This window comes from Gymnoscopelus braueri, assembly GCF_963280865.1.
Source record: "Gymnoscopelus braueri genome assembly, chromosome: 15".
Classification (NCBI taxonomy): Eukaryota; Metazoa; Chordata; class Actinopteri; order Myctophiformes; family Myctophidae; genus Gymnoscopelus; species Gymnoscopelus braueri.
This window is the reverse complement of record NC_137620.1, coordinates 30235938-30254675: the sequence shown is the minus strand read 5'-3', so window position 1 is coordinate 30254675 and position 18738 is coordinate 30235938. Positions and strand designations below refer to the sequence as shown.

Genomic DNA, 18738 nt, shown 5'->3' with positions numbered 1-18738 from the left:
CTCACCCTCTCTCTAACCCTCCGAGGCAGTGGTAATGTATGGCGGGGTGGGTTCTGAGTGTGGTGTGGTGTAGTGCAGCAATTCCTTTGGTCCTCCTGCCTGGCATCTGTCTACTCAAAAGCCCCTCCCAGTGTCCACAACAACGCAGCACCCGACAGCCCCAACAGTGTATAGGATGGTAGGTTCCAGTCTGCCTTTCACAAAATCTGCTCATAATAAACATGCTGGCATGACACAGGCATAAAGAAAGGCCTGCAGTAAATACATTGGAAGCAATGGTTCCTGTTACGAAAGCCATAACATGACATTATGACAGTAGGTTTCTACAAACATAGGTGGCAGCTATTCGTCACAAATTTACTTACTTGCACAGCTGCGTTTTTACTTGTCAAAAGTCGCATAAGGAATTTGTAATAAGGCATTTTCAGGCTTTCAGGCAATTCTTGCCGCCATTAGAGAAATTATAAGTGTTGTTACTTTTGACTTTAAACTCATTCAGGTAAATGTTCTGATATAAGCTTAAAATAGAAGAAAAAAAAAACATTAATGTTCTTATTTGGTCTGTTCAGGTGACAGGTTTTTTCCCCAAACAAACTAGTCCACTGAATTGGTTTGCTTTAAAAAATTAAAAAAGTTAAAAAAAAAACTAGTCTACCGATTATATGATCTAATTATTCTACACCTTTGTCTATTAACTCAATCAAATCTAAACTTAAACAAAAATTGAAGACAGCACAAGTTTTGGTTTGCTTTTTATTACTTCATGGTCAACATAAGATTAAGTTATCCGCATCAACTGCACAGCATGTACTGAAGATGACAGAAATTCCTATACTGATTTGGCAAACAATCTGCAACTGTGTTATCCAATTAATGAAAAATTATGAAAATGGAATGAAATAAATGAAAGACTACTGTATGAAATTCATTTGTTTGGCATACAGTATCAGCATTTGTTTGAAACTGATTTTTTGCTCCCATTTTTAAGACAATACTGAACAGTGTCACATGTTGGTTCCCACACAATAAATTTGGAAGCTCCCTTTACACGTTCCTCTTCCGATAATATTAGAGGAACTACAGTATAAGACAAAAAAAAACTACCGTACAATTATCAATACTATATTATAATACCATTTTCTATACATTTATAAAATCATACTTATTTGCAATGCTTTTAAATTCTTTTTCTTTATTCTTCATTTTTTAAGTACACTTACAAACAATTTTTTAGAAATTCACGCACACAGTATATCCCATATTTTTGGTGTCAAAACACACTTGCATATGTATGAATTTGTCAGAATACGCAAATGTGTATTCACTGCGATGTGATGGTTGTTTTATTTCACCACTGCATTAATTTCTTCTGGTTTCCTGCACTCACTCTCTTGCATTACTCACACCAGTTTCTCTTTACAGCACAAAATCACAGCAAGTACACCAGATAACACACTTTAAAATGACTTTTAGTGCCATGAAACCTAGGTTGCGATTCTCTACGTACAAAATGGCAAAATACTATTCCTTAACCACTTTAAACCTTGCGTCCGTATTTTTTGTACATGTCCTTTATAGGCAAAAATGTAAAAAAAAAAAAAAGAGAGAAATTAGAAAAAATAGCCCATCTACAAGCTAACAATGTATCGCGATGCAACAAACTGTTGGCTTGTAGATTAGCTTTTTTTGCACAATACCGTCATATGACTTAGAATAAAATAGGGCTTGAGTGGTTAATTGTGAAATCCTAAAGAAGCACTTCACACATTTTCAACCTCTTCAATCTTCATATAATCGGTCCACACTAATACTCATTATAAGATGCCACAATTTCCGTCTACTGCGCCTCACTATGGGCAATGGCCAGTTCAGAAACCGGTCTACCAATGACATCATCGATGGGGATCCCAAGCTAATAGAAATTACAGCCTTTTCTCTTCCTGGAAAGTTAGCATGCTGAAGAAGTCCTTGTTCTAATAATAATTTAAAAAATAAAAACGTTTGGAATTTCCAAACCTCACTACCGATGATGTCAGCGGTAAGCCGGTTTCAGAACTGTCCACGGTGCTCTTCTGAGACAAAGAGCAAGTAGACAGAAATGACCATTAGGTTGAAAATGGGTGAAGTGGTCCTTTAACTTCATTCATTGTTATTAAAACAAATGTACAAAGACTGACTAAGATTTCCCAAATTCTTGCCATAGTGTATTTGTTATTGTTTATTATCCGTCTCCAATGTGTTTTGTGAGACCCAACCTATATACATTTAGTATAATATCTACTCTGTTGTGATTTCAAAGACAGGTGAGAGCAACGTGCCCATTTCTTAAGTCTAATTTATACTTTGTTGAAAATGTCAGTTTTGCTCGACGAAAATAAGCGATTTTTCAGCAATCTGTTTCTCTCGTCGAGTGACGAGGTTGATCGACAAAATATAAATTAGCCCTAGAGCGAAGTAACAGCAAAGAGAGATGGTGCCTAGGTCTTCAAACACTACCACCCAAGAACACTCCAAAATTAAAATCATAAAAACTTAATTGCACCGATGAATTGAAAATTAACAGACTATGCAAAAAAAGGCTCTGTTAACAATAGAATAATCTGAAAATAAAAATAAATGTCTTTCTTTTTCTCTTTTGGGGGGGGGGGGTGCAGTATTTTGGGCACTAGGATTTTTTTATATACTGCAAAATGGCAGTACAGGTAACTGATGGCTGAGTTACTATGACACCATGTACGTACGTACGTACGTACGTACGTACGTACGTACGTACGTACGTACGTACGTACGTACAAGCACATTGGAATCTTCAGTTCATTAGGTCAACACAAGAAATGGGTTGAGAAATTGAGAGAAAGAAACGTCTCTATTTTCTTGAAGGCCACCAATCAGCATTTTAACAACACTTATTTCAACTAGGTTATCCAGGGTTTTCCCCCTGCTTCAGGACCTAAGCCTAAGGCCCTGGACGAAGGTTAGAAAATAATACATCATCTCACAGATAAGAGTGCTAGCGGCACACAATGGTAGAGAAGATGTGACTGATCAAACAGCATCTGCTCTTGATCTGTTACAGTGACTACGACAGGATCAAGAGGGGAAGAAAGAGGATGACCTACATTAGGCAGTTCTGCCCATTTCATATCCTTCCCTGGTCCCTTATCCTCACCATGTCAAAGTTTATTGTTTATCGACTTGTGAAAATAAACCCTATTTGCTACAGTCGGCTTTGCGGACAAAAAGTTTCAACTGTTTCATCTTCCCATTTTCGTCAGACATGTGATGGTGAGAGAGGCAGGGGCTTAAAACCCAGGGCAAGGAGCCAGGGACCAAAATTGGATAGGGCTGGAGGGAAGACCCTGTTGTCCCGCTGGATCAGACTGCAGTGTCCGTCCTTCAGGTCTCTTAGAACAGAGAGCCGTTGTTGGATCTATCTGCTGTGGGGTGTGTACGATGGGTGACGAGCAGGCCTTTACGGGAACTCGCCGCTGGATTTCTCCAGTGCAAGAGCCTTGTTTGTGAGACTTTCCAGTCCATGCTGAGGTCAGTATATGACTGGAGAATCCTCCCAGCTGCCACGCTCCTTGGCTTCCCAATAGCCTCCCTTATAGATGTGAACTGGCTCACCTGTGATGGGGTCTTCACAATGCTCAAACCATAGCGCCTTGTAGTTGTCGTGGTGTGCACCTGATAGAAGGAAAAATAACAGATTATTGGTTCTCTGTAGATTGCTAAAAAAGAGACTGTACAGTAAGTTCCACATCGCTTTCAAGAGAACCAGCAATTAGAACCAAAGAAACTAAATGCTGACTGATAGGAAAGTGGAAGAGACAGAGAGAGAGAGAGAGGGAAAAAAAACTGAAATACTTGCTTTTTATAGAGGGGTCAGTAAAAGAGTCCTCATCGATAGCTTTTGAGAAAGAAAAAGGAGTTACAGAGATTGTCTGGCAGTTTAGTTCCAAGATTTTTCAATTGAGGTTGGGCGGGGGGATAGAGCATTAGAAGGCATAATAACCATGTTATCTTACTTTCTTCTGATTGGCTTGGGGTGTGTTGGCTGGCGGCCTCCCTCTCTCTCTCTCGACGGACACTCCGCTGCATCTCCTCCAGTCTCTGCTTCTCAGCGTTGGCCTCATCCCAGCGGCCAGCCTCCATCAGCCGCTGGTCAGGCCGGAGCCGGCTGTCAGTGGGCGCCATACCTTCCTCGGGCTCGTTCAGGGTGAGCGCCAGGTCAGTGAAGAAATACATGGCTTCTGCACCCTCACTGTATAACAGTCACAAGCGACAGTCAACAATCAGATTTGTGTACCACAGAAAGGCCTGAAAAGTCATATTGTGTGGCTACATCTCATGAGTTGCCCTGGCAATAATACTGCCCTGCTATGCCAACTTAGATACCGTTTTCACCCGTGAGGCTACAGGACAATACTTTTGCCAAAAGACATTTTCTCAACTGAGAAGCCGACAAGTTTCTCAACTTGTCGAAAGAACTGTGCAACAAAATGAATAGGTCCGAGTACAAACACTCAGATTCAAGTGAACAAAGACAGTCCTCACGGCAGTGGGTTCTTCCTCCAGATCTCGCGGGCTTTGAGTGTCTGGTACACCGTTTTCTGTTTGCCTTCAGTGCCGTTCTCTCCCCCTCGGCTGCTCTGCATCACCCTGGAGAACTCCATCTTTTCGTCCCACGTTCCCGACAACACGTAGTGGGCTTTGCCATCCTTGTCCGTCACCACACCCGTCACCTGACCAGAGAAGGAGGGAAAGGACGAGACAGGAAAAGCAGAAAAAAGAGAACGTTCATCATGCTGTGACTATGAAAGACAGAAAAACCACAGGAGAGTGAGCAATGCTAGACAGAAACGTGCAAAGGGCTGCAGAATAGTGTGTCAGGCGGTACCACAGAAAAAGCAGAACTTGTCTATGACTAACAGTGTGAAGGAAGAACTGTTGCAATCGAGTCTGAAATGTTCTATTTTTTTCCATACCTTCCTGGCCACATCTCGGGAAAAGTAGCTGTAGGGGATAAATTTCAGATGGCAACGATCCCCCGTCGTATGGTTCACCACATCTATCTCTCCTGACTGGGGAAGAGATAAGAGTATAATTTCCAAAGACAAAAATGGACAATGAAGTATTATTTGTCACTTGGCCACTCTAATGCATGGGCAATAATTCTGGAGTAATGGCAATTCATATCAAGACGACATTGTATCTGTGCTGTTTTGGCTCTTGCAACTTTGCCTCACCTGATCGATCCATAGTTTGCCCACGATGATATTGTGCACGGTGGTGGTAACTTTCTTCCATGTGTAGTGATTGTTGCCTTTTTCAAAGATGGCATGGATTGTGCCTGCAAGGACGACCCAACGCAAAGTTTGCTCAACAAATCACATGCGTGGTGAACTTGATGTGTTAGCCCGATGTTTACATTGTGTTAAGAGTCACACTTCATCAACTGACCCATCCAGAATGTTTATACGTCAGCTAATCACCTTTATCATATCCCATCCATATCTGTCAGAATGGTATGACTGACGCACCTCAGTAACACCTAATTCTCTACATAACCTGTTCATCTCGTCATACGGTGTGTCTGAAACCTTCATACTGCACATTATTCCTGAGCAAGAGTGTGTTTTCAAAGTCTCCGTTACTCACCTAAGGGCATGATTGATAGGTATTTGCCCCTAAACTTGCTGGCAACGGTGATCTCCTGCCTCAGGGTCCAGCCTCGATCGGAGATCACATGATGTGCTGCTGCAGGGGGGTGATGACTCACCTAAGAATAAAAGGATATTTTGTGTTATGTATACAGTACGGTATATATTTTTCAAATGGATGCATTTCAACTCAAGACAGGAAATAGGCCCACTGAAAGTTTAAAAAAAGAACAAAACACATTGAATTATGTCAAGCATGTCAACATAGGCATTCAACGACTGGCCAAATATATATCAATGAGATATTTGACTATTAATAAAAAAAATCACACCCAGTGTGAAGTGGGCGGTGTGGTCACAGTGGTCATCACAGTGATGGAAGTTCACTTAAAGAAAAGTAATATAGTGGACCAACCATTGTACACCCCTAACTTTAAAAAAAACATAAATGTGTTTTTTTTGCATAGTCCTATTTATAGGGCTATGCACATGTGTCATGTTTCACTAGCCAATCAGTGCTGAATAGACTGTGATTGGCCAATCACGGTGCAGGGTTAGGGGGGTACACTGGTGGCCAATCACAGCGCAGGGTTGGGGGTGCAAAATCCAAACCTCACATATAGGGGCGGTGAACCATAAGCATATATTTTTTCACTTTTCATATTTAAAAAAAAAAAACGTAGACCAAATACGGATGTCCTCGCCTCATGAAAATCTATCTATTCTATAAAGGCTCCGTGCTTAATGAGACGCTTTGGCTTCGTTTTGGCTTTGTTGCATGTCAGTCAGCACGAATGATGATGGTTGCTGTGTTCAAGGCTTGTGATGCGCACTGCAATGTTCATTTGCATTAATATGATCTTAACTGTGGATGACCGTGAACACTCCAAGTGTATATGTTTCCAAAAATATGCCCATACACGTCTTATCTGTTCCCATGATGAAGCGTGGCCTTCACCTGTATTGTTTCTCACATTCCAACAATGCTAACCCACGTTCCCCTTTACATTCCACTCTTATCATTTAACCATGGCCTTACATTCCACTCTATCATTAAACCATGGCCTACAGTCTTCCTCACCCACACCCCTCATTTTGTCAATCTCTGTTGTCCTACCAGCTGAAATCAATATACCTTGTCGGATCGAGTTCCTTAAAGTGACTTTCTCTCGCTCCCTCACCCCCCACTCACTTGCTCACAGAGGGAACGGTAGCTACTCTCTCTCCGGCGGTCGAGCTCATAGGTCTCGCCCAGTAAGGGGTTGAAAGGCTTGCCCGTGCGGTGGACAGTGGTAGAGTAAGACGAGACGGAGAAGGCGGCCACGTAGCACAGCTGCTCCAGAGAGCTCTGGCACTTGGCCGCCTTGTCCAGCAGCTCATGGTACTCCAGATCCTCTGACAACCGCTGCAGCATGGAGATGGGCTCATTGAAGTTCACCTGGAAGTCAAAGGAGAGAGACGATACAAGCATGCATTAGTGTGCACGTACAATACTGTAAGCTGCTTTGGACATTGCAATACATACATCATTTGGATGTTAACATTTTCATTTCCAATGGAGCATAGAGCAACATTTGGTGAGCAGACATAATGGAGAACGGCAACGCAAGGGAGATGGCAAACTAAATATAGCCGAACTCGTTGCTCACGTCAAACTTGATAAGTCCATGCATGTACAAAATATATTTTTTACATGGAAAACTCTTAGCTAAACCAACATTGTTGCGCACAGCTACTAGACTGACACACTCACAGAGGGAGAAAAGCGGGAGTCAGTGTACATAACCTAACACCAAACTATTGACCAGAATGACCACACAATCTCTATGATGCGTGCACAGGACACAGACAGAGACCATGCATCTATGATGCGCATGCATGTGCACATGACTGTAATAGTTATGAATGTGTTCTTATTTATTTCCTGGGAAGATGGCCTAGTAGTATTTGTGGTGATACTGACAGGCATGGGGATTTTGGACAGCTCTTTGCCAATGCAGTTCTTCATTATGCTCCATAGGTTGATAGAGTAGTTGGGCTTGTCTGGGATACGGGTGCGTCTTTTCTTCACCGGCACCAGTTCCTGAGACGGGGATTCGTGGTTGATGGCTAGCGGCTCCTCGTTAAGCTAAGAATGAGGGAGGACATGTTAATTTAATGTGCAGCATCAATACGTTTCACGCTTAGTGATTAGCTGAAACAAACGTGACACCTACCGACTGATCATCAGAGCACATTTCACTGTTGAAGCCACTGATGTTGCTGCTTGATCTTCTGTTCACAAAGCCGCGGAGAGATCAAAGACATTTAATGACAGCACAGAATAGTTTAGTAATTTCCACAACCGCAAGTAGTTGCGGTACTTCATGTCTCAAAAAGGAGACATGAAGTAGTCCTAACAATGAGATACTAGAAACAAAATGAACAATTAGACAACTTGTGACATCCAAAGGCATGATTATTATGATTTACATGATGTCACATTTGTTTTGGTTGAAATCTTTTTTGCGTGGCTCTAGAACAGACTAGCAGTCTACAAGAGTGTGTCTGTGCATCCGTTTGTCCGGAGCTAATCTAATAAACTGAACCACATTTTATTTGGTGCACAATGCCAGTATGCCTAGTTAATAATGTTTTATATAATTATAGTTAAGTTTAACTTAATTTTAGGAAAATGTAACTTTAATTTTAGAATGGAAGTCAATGGGGCTCGGATTAGATAAACTGTGACCCAAATTTGGACATATATCATCAATATTACATCATCGATACGGCAGAAATAAACGATAAAAGCTTATGAATGCACGTTTATTGTCATCATGGCATAGCTCTGTAAGAGCTAATATTGCTTACAACAAAATGTCTTGCTACTAATCAATCATGCAAAGCACCATAAAATAGATGCAGAAATTCACGACATCGCTCTACATTTGGCCATGACTGACATGATCATCAATATGATGTCAGAGATCCGCATGGGAGCCATGCCGTTATTGGACCCCATCTTGTTTGGTATATATATTCCTAGAAGGACGTTGGTACTTGAACAATTGTAGTCAACTTTAAGGAAGTGTACCAAAACATATAAATAAGCAATTAACAATCAAATAAGCAACAGCACTTGCATAATGAAGACTAGGGGAATTACGCTCTGAATGTGTTCATTTCGAGGCAAAAATCAGGTTTCATCACTCAGACTGACTTATGGAACTGGGGGTCTGCGGGTACAGTGATGAACTCAGGTGCCTCTTCCATGGCATCGAAGAACTCGTTGTCGTCCTCTTCATCACTCGCCTCACCCTTTCCTGGTCCGGACATTCCTGGTCCGGGCATTCCTGGTCCGGCAATACCTGGTCCGGACATACCTGGTCCAGCAATACCTGGAGGGGAAATGATAGGGTGAGTCAGGTGTGCTACATTGGACGTTATCTAACCTTCATTACATGCGTTTTGTGATGGCCTTGTTCTCTGCTGTCGTGCTACTTGCTCAAAAAGGTACTGATGTAGTAGACCCTAACTATAATTTTGAAATCACAGACACCTTGCCTTTTCACATGGGCCTGTGTGCTTACCTTTGTTGTCAGTGGCAGCATTAGCCTGTGAGGCTCCTCTGAAAGCTCTCTCCAAGTTATTGTGCTGCTTAGCTAGCTGTTCGAGGGTCTCCTCTAGCCTCACTCTTTGCTCCCGCTCAGCCTGGAGGGCTTTCTGCCAGCGTTTACTGTGGGCCTGGGCCAGCGATAGGAAGTCTCGGCAGGCCTAGTGAGGGAAATGTCACAAATACACATGGGTCTAAACAGTTTATTTAATTTAAGACACACACACACACACACACACACACACACACACACACACACACACACACACACACACACACACACAATACACAATCAGACACAATACACAATGATGCCAGTGGTGATGACACCACTGGCATCAAGATCTGACAAAACCCTGCAGGAGCCTGTGCATTAAGCTGACCCATCCAACACAGATTGGAAGGAAAAAAGTAAAGGCAGATACATACAAAACGGAGGTGACACTCACATTAATCATAGCATTCGATGTGATGCGAAACAGTGTTGCTCTCTCCGTCACCTGACGGATCTTATCCCCAGCTTCTCCAGTAAGACGTAAACTGTCCAGCTCTGACAAAGACCTGGAATAGATTGCCAAAATATCTTTGAAAGCCGTTCTATTCATACAGTATATGCATGAATGCACATACTGTATGTGTGTGCTGTGTACAAACGTGCATGAATGTGTAAACAATACATACCATATGTAAGCTTAAAGTTCCCCTCAAGCCAATTTTACAGCCAAAACCTCTCTCACCAAAACATGTGTTTTAAAATGTACGTCACACCGCTATGGCAACCACTATTTCAACCTTAAATTCATTGTATAAGTTAAGTAACGAACATCTGCAACAGTCAAAATAGCTTGTACTTAAAGTGGATCACATTCTGGCTATCGCCATTCTGGCTACTGAAATCATTAGTGACCATACTGTTAGCCAAGCTTGTTGAACTTTTTCAAAGCCGATAGGCAGACATGCCAAAGCGTCTCGTGTTCTAACAAGTATCTTAAAAAAAAGTGCTGAAGAGGTTTTGAGAAATGAATTGTACCTTATCAGAACGCTATCAAACAGCTTATCTGTTATCTACATGTTTCTTTTGCAGTGCTGTTGCTGTGGTCAGACCGTAAACACTGGAAGAACCGGATAGTGCGGTCGCTAAGATTTGCATAAAAAAGGGCAGGGTCGAGCCACAGCATTGAGTTCCACTTATTTACTAATGGGTTACAGACTAACCTTTGGAGGGCAGAACCATGTTTGGAGATGAGGTCATTGCACGTGCTCAGATCTTCCACCTTACTGCCCAGTGTTCTGAGTGTGGACTGGACTTCTGAGTTCTGAGAACCCCCACCTTGCCCTTGGGGAGTGTTTGTAGAAAAGTCATCCCCAGAATCATCTAAGGACAAACAAGATAACACAGACCCAATGCTCAGATTAAAAGGTTAAGCAAAAACACCATTTGTCTCTCACCTTGCATGACTCATGAGGTCAAAGAAACTCGTTCTTAGAAGCAGAATATTCATCTTGTAAAAAGACAAATAATTCAATACAGTAGGAAATCGCGAATGGATTTCATCCATTGAACAAAATGTGATACTGATACAAGCGGTTCTAGGTGTGTGTTCACTGTTTATAGAGTATGTTATAACAGGACTCAGCCAATCAGAATCAACCAACGGAACGATCCATTTTAGAAAAACAGTTTTATGAAAACACATCTGTACTATGAAAAAATTGCTCCCAATATTTAATTTTCCTATTCGGAATGTTTAGATTATATGGACCTTAATCAGGCATCAGCTAAAGTACCTGACTCTGCCTGCATGCGTGCAGCCTTAGCTTTGGCCAGCTCCAGGGCAGTGATCCAGCGCTGGCGTTCCACCTCACAGCTGGCCTTCAGGTGATAGGTCTGTGCCCCACCATTAGAGATGACAAAGTTGCAGGCATCATCCACAGCAATAGTTGCTGTAGCCAGGTTAATGGTTCCTCTACACGTGTGGCCCATCTCTGCTTGGGTCCTGTTTTTCAGGGACAAGCGGCATTTAAGTCACTTCTTCAGACCAGCTTGGATCAGACCAGATGCCATAAAGATGAAGTTGTTAATACTTACTTTCACTACTAAGCTTTGGACAACAGACATAAGACTTGATTTAAAAGGGGCAAATTCGATGATTGCACATGCAATACGCTCAAGGTTAGATTCTCAAATGGATTTGTGAGTTTAGGTGCAAGTAAATCTATTGAGTGTTATAAAACAGTATTTACAGCAGGTTTCAAGTGTAACATGGCCGTGGTTAGGTGCTACTCACTTCTATGGTATATGTAGCGCTGACAAACCGTACCTGTAGTAAGACAACAAGCCATTGCTCAGGACAAACCATCGGCGCTGATATCCTTTGATGTAATTAGTCCATTTGAACACCCAGCCTTTGTATGTGTCACCGGCTGGGGTTGGCGTGGGACTCCTGGGCTCTGACATCACAGCCCCCCCGAAGGAAGACACAGATCTGGGGGACCTTTGAATGAATTACAGACATCATAGAATGTAAATAGGGATGCGTGTAATGATTTTGTTCTGTGCAATCACAAGACTTATTTAGTCATGACTTTGCTTTATTGCTATAGATAGCAGCAGCTGAGCCCATTGATTGACAAGTCAAAGGGTTCAGAATCAAGAAAGATTGCGTAACAAGGAAAAAAACTGAAATGAAGACTAGAATACATCCAAAGTCATTAGCTTAGATAGACTACTCTAGTAGCTGATTTCTTTTCATTAGTAGGTTTGCTTCACTTCACAGACTTCTAGTGGCAATATAATGGTTGTCAACCAAATCAAACGATTTAAGTTATTGCATGCTTTTTTTCCCTTTCTGCCAACCACTAATAAAAAAGTTAAACACAAGATAAAATCCCAACTCCATATATCATATCACATAACTCGTTGATCATACGGCAAAAGTACAACTATCTTTGCAAACGTACAAGAAGGTGAAGTTAACGCACACATTAAGTTAACATGCGAGTTTGTTAATCGAGCGGTCGATATTATTAACCACTTATAAGCCCTATTCCAAAAATTGCCTCGTAAGTTTGCAGATCTGCCATTTAATATCTGAACATGTTGTGCCTATGACACGAGCTCAATAGGCAACGTATTTAAAGTCGGACAGCTCACAGATTCAGAGGCAACGTTCGCATATTATTTCATGTTTTGAGAAGTTCATAATAGGGGGGGAAAAACGTTGAGGCAAAGTTTAACAACGTTAGCCTCCCAGGGCTAGCTTGAACGGTGGCTAAATGTGTACCTTGACGTGTCCGTAATGTGAGATCAGCTTGAAGTCACGGCTAACTTTGACGCCCATAAGCTAGCTATGTAGCTAGCTAGCTGGCTAACACCGCTCACCTAAAAATAATACTATATATATAAATCTATATACAACGAAACGAGGACTCAAATCCACCACGACGACGTGTCAGACAACAATGTTGGGACTGTGAAGAGGAGTTCAGACGACAACGCCGTGGAACCGTGGAGTTTTACTCTGTCTGTATGTTGTTTCATAACGACGAGATGTCATATTGTAGCCTGTAGCCAGCTGTGTGAGCAGCAGCAGGCTACTGTGTTAGCCAGTGTTGCCAGGTGTTGTGTGAGAGAAACAAGCAACCAGGTCTATGAAAACAAGCCCAAAAGAAGCAACATGGGCCACATGAGCACTTTCAGTTTCAACCATCGGCATCGGCAATTTGAAAATAGCCGCTCTACATGCTCACAACGCGTTGTGAGCTTGTAGATCTACTATTTTCAAAACCTCTTGCAATAAAATGTGGAATACTTGGAATGTTTTTTGAAACATTCTTCTAACAACACAAATGCTCCCTGGGGCCTGGGCACAAAACATTTTCCATGAATATATTTGAGAACCACTGGTTTAAGTAATAATTGAAAGAAATTGCGAAGCAAGCTTAAATCAAGAAGTACACTTGGGCTAGAAACAAGCCCAAAAATGCAACCACAACTACCAATATTTACAAGTAACCTTACAGGAAAACAAGCCCAAAGTCGCTTATAATAAGCAGACATGGCAACACTGGTGTTAGCTCGTTCGCTGCTGGTTCGCTGGTTACGGCCGGTGCCACGCAACTCTAACGGACTGACAGTCCCCTCCTGTTACCACGTTACCACACCACCCTTAAAAATGAATGGATTATATAAATCCTTAAAGCGAATGTACAGTATAATAATATTATATTAATATTAATAATAATAGTATTATTATATTCTATATCTATTCATGTTTCATTTTGCTTAATTATATTTATTACACGTCTATTTTTCATTGCTGCTCAGTTCTCGATTGTATGTGGATAGTCCGTGTACCTTTCGCTTTTCTTTGAAATATAAACATGAACTGGAAAATGTAATTAAACCAAGCGTTGCCCCTCGCTGTCCTAATGCATTATCTGCCTAGCACTGACACCAAATCTGACGTGAGTAAAATAAAATTGAATAAAAGTTAAATCAAATTATTAATAAATTCAAGTTATAAATACGCTTTCATCTGAGTTTAGCAGCTTGGTTGGTATAGTGACGTCACTCCAAACCGACGACAAATAGTACATATGGATAAGGGAAAAATATCGACTCTGGTGGGACTCGAACCCACAACCTTTGAATCACTCCGCTAGTGAATATGCCTAGAAGTCCAATGCGCTATCCATTGCGCCACAGAGCCACCTGTTGCACCATTTCAGAAAAGGCAGATTTAAACTAAATGGTGACGTTGTTACTTTTATTATTGCCATTTCTCCTTTTTTACGTTGGTACTCTCACATTTTACACAAGTACTGAAACAAGCACTGTTTATTTAGCACACATTTTCCCACGGCGCCGGTGGGAATACACAACACATGAGACAAATGGTAGTACATTTTTACTGCGGAAAGCGAACGCCTGGTGGCGCCATAGAGCTAGAATACGGGTGGCGGGAAGTTACTTCTTCGTCGAGCTTGGGCGGCCAATCGCGGTCCTGGATTCACTTCACTGTTTCATTGACGAAATCCCGACCAGTCAAATCTTTCCCCCAACTCCCGCAACCCGCCCCCGTCTGCCAAAAGCCAATCCAAGGTAAGAACGAATCCACAGACAGACTGCCAATCCACGTTGCTAGATGCTCCCGTCAACCTGTTAGTCAAGCTACAGACAGCCAATCGATCACGTTCTAGATTCACTCTGCGTGATCCATGGCGTAAAGTAACTAAGAATACGTACTCAAGTACTGTACTTAAGTACTTTTACTTTACTGAAGTATTTCCATTTTTTAAATACTTTTACTTCTACTCCACTACATCTCAGAGGCATATATTGTACGTGACGTTTTACTCCACAACAATTACTTGAAAACTTTAGTTACTACTATACATAGTTACTTTGTAGATTTTGATTATTACAAACATACATTAACCACTTCAGCCCACATTTCAGCCATTTGAAAATAGCCGATCAACAATGTGTCACGATGCTAGCATTGTGAGCTTGTGTAGAACTGTAGATCTGCTATTTTCAAAAGATTTTAATACAATTTAAAATTGAAAACTTGAAATGGGACATTCTGTATAATGAGTACTTTATACTTTTGGGACTTTTAGTACATTTTGATACCAATACTTTTGTACTTTTACTCAAGCTAATTTTGAATTCCGGACTATCATTTAGTTAAAAATGTAGTACTTTTCCACCACTACTGTGATCCCGACCAGTGAAATGTTGCCCCAACTCCCGAGCCCCACCCCCGTCTGCAGAAAGCCAATCCTGGCGTGCCTGGGAGCAACTCCTTTTCAATTTACCATTGCGTTAGCTCTGTTGTGTGTTGTCTAATTGCATACATTTCTATATGTACATTATATTTTGCCTATCTTCTTACAATAAATGCACTGTACGTAAGTATGTACGTACTACTACGTACGTACGAATGTAATCCACGTATCTCGAGAACCATTCGACCGACCGACTTCAAATTCGACACAGACGACCCGAGGGAGTGCAGTGCCGGGCGTTGGCTTGAGTCTGTCCAGAACCACCAGAAAAGCCTCTGGCCGTGGCCCAAATGAGCCAATTGATTGCCACGGCAACCCCAGCCTTAGCTTGATTTGGAAAATATCACCCAGCCTGGTTCCAAACCATAGACCCCGCCCACTCTCTGAGTGGACAGGCTGATAATCAGGCTACAAATTCCCCACCTGCCAAATTCCCCACACTTACCATGTGATTAGTTAGTCAGTCCACTTTTCACAGTCAGTTTGCCCTCTTCAGACATTCTCCACACATTCTCCACAGACGTTTACCACTGCTCAAGGACTTTCTACAACTGCCGATCCCCCCATATGCCCATGGGTGCCCATATGCTGATAACATCAGGGATCTCCATATATGAGCATAAAAGGGACAAGGTGTCCGGGTAGCTCAGTCGGTAGAGCTCTCGCCTTCAGACCACAAGGTCATGGGTTTGATCCCGGGCACCGCCAACTCAGCGCATGAGTAGCACGGCTTGGGTGCGGTAAGTCGTGCGGCAAGTACTGGGAGCTGAGGATAGGTGTGGCGCTCCACCTCAGCAATCCATCTCCCAGGGGTGTAGCGCATAGTAACGGGGACAGACTCCCGCGTGTTACTCGGCTGATACCGACAATAAGCTATCTCCCGACCTACTTATTATACTTATTACAGACAGATATAGAGATCTCCATATATATGGGCATAAAAGGGATACAGGCAGACAGGCAGATACAGAGATCTCCATATATGGGCAAAAAAGGGCCACAGACAGACAGACGATTAAAACTGGTGCATACATATGTTCGTACAGAGATTCGGTACATTTATTGTAAGATGTACAGTCTTGTACCTTCTTTTTTGTGTTTTCCAAACATTTTGATATCACATTATCAATTCTACTCCCTAATGGTTACATGCTTTCACTTGCACACAAGCAGATCTGTTTCCCAGCAGAAAACTGTTCACTTCTCCTGTTATTTAATCAGCAATGCGCCAGGTGTAGGCGCACATCGATCTTCCTAAAGATAATGGGAAGACAGTGATTGTTCTAATTCATGTTACACCCATGACTAATTCAGAGTCTTAATACAACAGTTTTGCACTGTGCGCCTCACTTGCGTTGTACGTCACTCAGGCGAGTGAAGAAGTTTGGTATTGGGTTCAAGGTCCTAGCGGCCTTGGGCTTTCTACAGAGGAACCACGAGAGCATCGATACAGGACATTTACAACAGAGGTTGTGTCAGCAAAGCTCAAAGACTTACAGTAAAGACCCTTTCCATCCCAACCACACACTATTTCAGATGCTATCAAGTAGCCACAGAGCCACTGGCAGTAGATTCCTAAATAGCTACTTCCCTGAACATGTTTATGAACAACCGAGCCAGGAAAAATAACATTTGAACGTAATCATTTTTTATAATGAAAGTCAATGGGGATCTGATTGTCTCAATTTGGCCTCGGAAGATTTGATCGGCCCGAATATGGAGTAATATTGAGTATATACGTCATAGACTAGCCTGAAGCCACGCCACTATTGGACCCAGTCTTGTTATTTATTTGATTGACAAGCAGCAGATACAAGCCAGTATACTAGTATTTATTACAATATTAGACCGGTGCCCGTTGGGCACACAAGTTGAGAACGCATGCCCCACCCGGTTTTACAATACCTGTTGTAAGGGAAATAGAGTCTGCACACTGGATCATGCTGCAAAAAGCTTAAAATGGATTTACCACCATAGAATGTGACAGTCCGAGCCTAAGTGGCTCTTCCTCAGATGTCGGAACGTCACGTTCTGTGGTGATAAATACATTTGAACCTTTTTGGAGCGTGATCCATTTCTTTTGCGTGCTTTTTCACATAGCTATTGTACCCGTTATACACATCGTCGGAGTACCCGTTGTACCCTATATCTGAAGATCTCTGTACCTATTCTTCCGTCTGCCTGCATGTGTCCCTTTTATGCCTATATATGGCATTCTCTGCCAAATATGGGTTCCCTGATGCCATCAATATAAGCCCATATATGGGCCTATATTGACTCGTCACTGGGCACCGCACTCCCTCAGCGATACACAAGCCGAGTTTGAAGTCATTCGGTCAGACTGTTCCTGCGATATGCGAAGGACAGATACACACACTCAGATGCACTCACGCACACAGAGATTTGCGTAACTCATACTTATACTACTACTACTACTTATTATACATGACTCTGCAACCTTAGTTATATTAAGGTGTTTTATTTCATAATATGACATGACCTTCCTTCCCCCTACGCTCTAATCTACCTCCACCCATCCCAATCATTTGCCTTTTTATTTTTTATTTTTTATGAGTCTTTTAAAATCTGCCATTTTGGTCAGGTCTTACTTGGAAAAGAGATCTCTGATCAAGTGACTACCTGGTAAAAGGAAAAAAACAATGTTTCCTGTTTACTGATTTCAGGAGACAGTCCTTCTTGGTGTGCCGAGGACAGCACACCAGACCAGACAGCAACGGTTCAAAAATAAATGGATGAATGAATTCTTTATATTTCTATCTTTTTTTACACCTGTGCGGGCCACCCAGGCAATCAGTCGGTCATTGGGTGAGTGGTTTGGGAGGATGTCCGCGGATGTCTTTTTTTTTGTACGCCACATAGCTGTACTCTCGTCTGCCTTTTTTCTCTGGCTGGCTGGCTGTGCTTCGATATACTGCTGCTGTTAATGAGGACCTTGATTGTACTTCTTATTCATGCTGATGCTGGGGTTGAGTCTGGTTTTGGATTGGTTGATAACCTCTTCCATGAGGGTGCAGTGTTGTAGCACATTGCAGGCCTTCGTGATTCTCACTATAGCAGCTTTTAAAAGCATTCTGCTGTCCTTGGTGTCTACGGTGCTCCTCATCTGCTTCTTCTGCAGTGGCGTTTCTTTCAAGATCGATATCATGATCTTGAACTTTGTCCTTTTACTGGTGATGTCCATATTTCACACTTCACACATAGCTTAAATGCCTTTCAACCAATCCGCATAAAACCGATTGAGACACAGAGATTCCTGGATTTAGAGATGTGGAAATAATTCGCACCAAAAAAATATTCAGGCATTTACTTCCTTGGCCTACAGGCAGCGAGCACAAGAAATTTGGCACCGATAGCACACAAAAACACACACACACACACACACACACACACACACACACACACACACACACTTCTTCTAGACAGCTCGCATATGTAAAAGTGTTCTACGGTGATGCTGTTATTATGCCACAAAGTAAAATGTATCAATTTAAACTAACAAAATATCAGAAAAAAAAACCTGCATCTGAACATGCCTTGGTAAATATGAATGCAAAAATGTTGGTAAAAAAAAGTAATAAAAAAACCAATCATGTTCACAACCCTTTTCTCTCGCGCATTTCTATTTTTTTTACATTTTTACATTTGTCGATCCAAACATGCCATCGA

The 18738-nt window shown here is 42.0% G+C and overlaps 1 protein-coding gene across 2 annotated transcripts; it reads right to left on the bottom strand.

The window, feature by feature from the left end:
• Positions 1 to 745: 745 nt before the first annotated feature.
• Positions 746 to 12844, bottom strand: LOC308101153 (oxysterol-binding protein 1-like). Of its 2 annotated transcripts, none has more exons than XM_080450515.1 (18): positions 12543 to 12844; positions 11580 to 11753; positions 11047 to 11255; positions 10474 to 10633; positions 9708 to 9819; positions 9236 to 9419; positions 8866 to 9043; positions 7880 to 7937; positions 7627 to 7791; positions 6856 to 7101; positions 5662 to 5782; positions 5250 to 5353; positions 4989 to 5084; positions 4558 to 4745; positions 4029 to 4264; positions 3872 to 3910; positions 2770 to 3687; positions 746 to 2721 (listed from the first exon to the last, which is right to left on the bottom strand). In XM_080450515.1, exons 2-17 carry the CDS (start codon positions 11714 to 11716, stop codon positions 3545 to 3547), a joined length of 2376 nt encoding a protein of 791 aa, XP_080306641.1. In that variant the 5' UTR covers positions 11717 to 11753; positions 12543 to 12844; the 3' UTR covers positions 746 to 2721; positions 2770 to 3544. The 2 variants fall into 2 exon arrangements, with proteins under 2 accessions (XP_080306641.1, XP_080306642.1); XM_080450516.1 differs by having other exon boundaries at positions 8866 to 9013.
• Positions 12845 to 18738: the final 5894 nt, after the last annotated feature.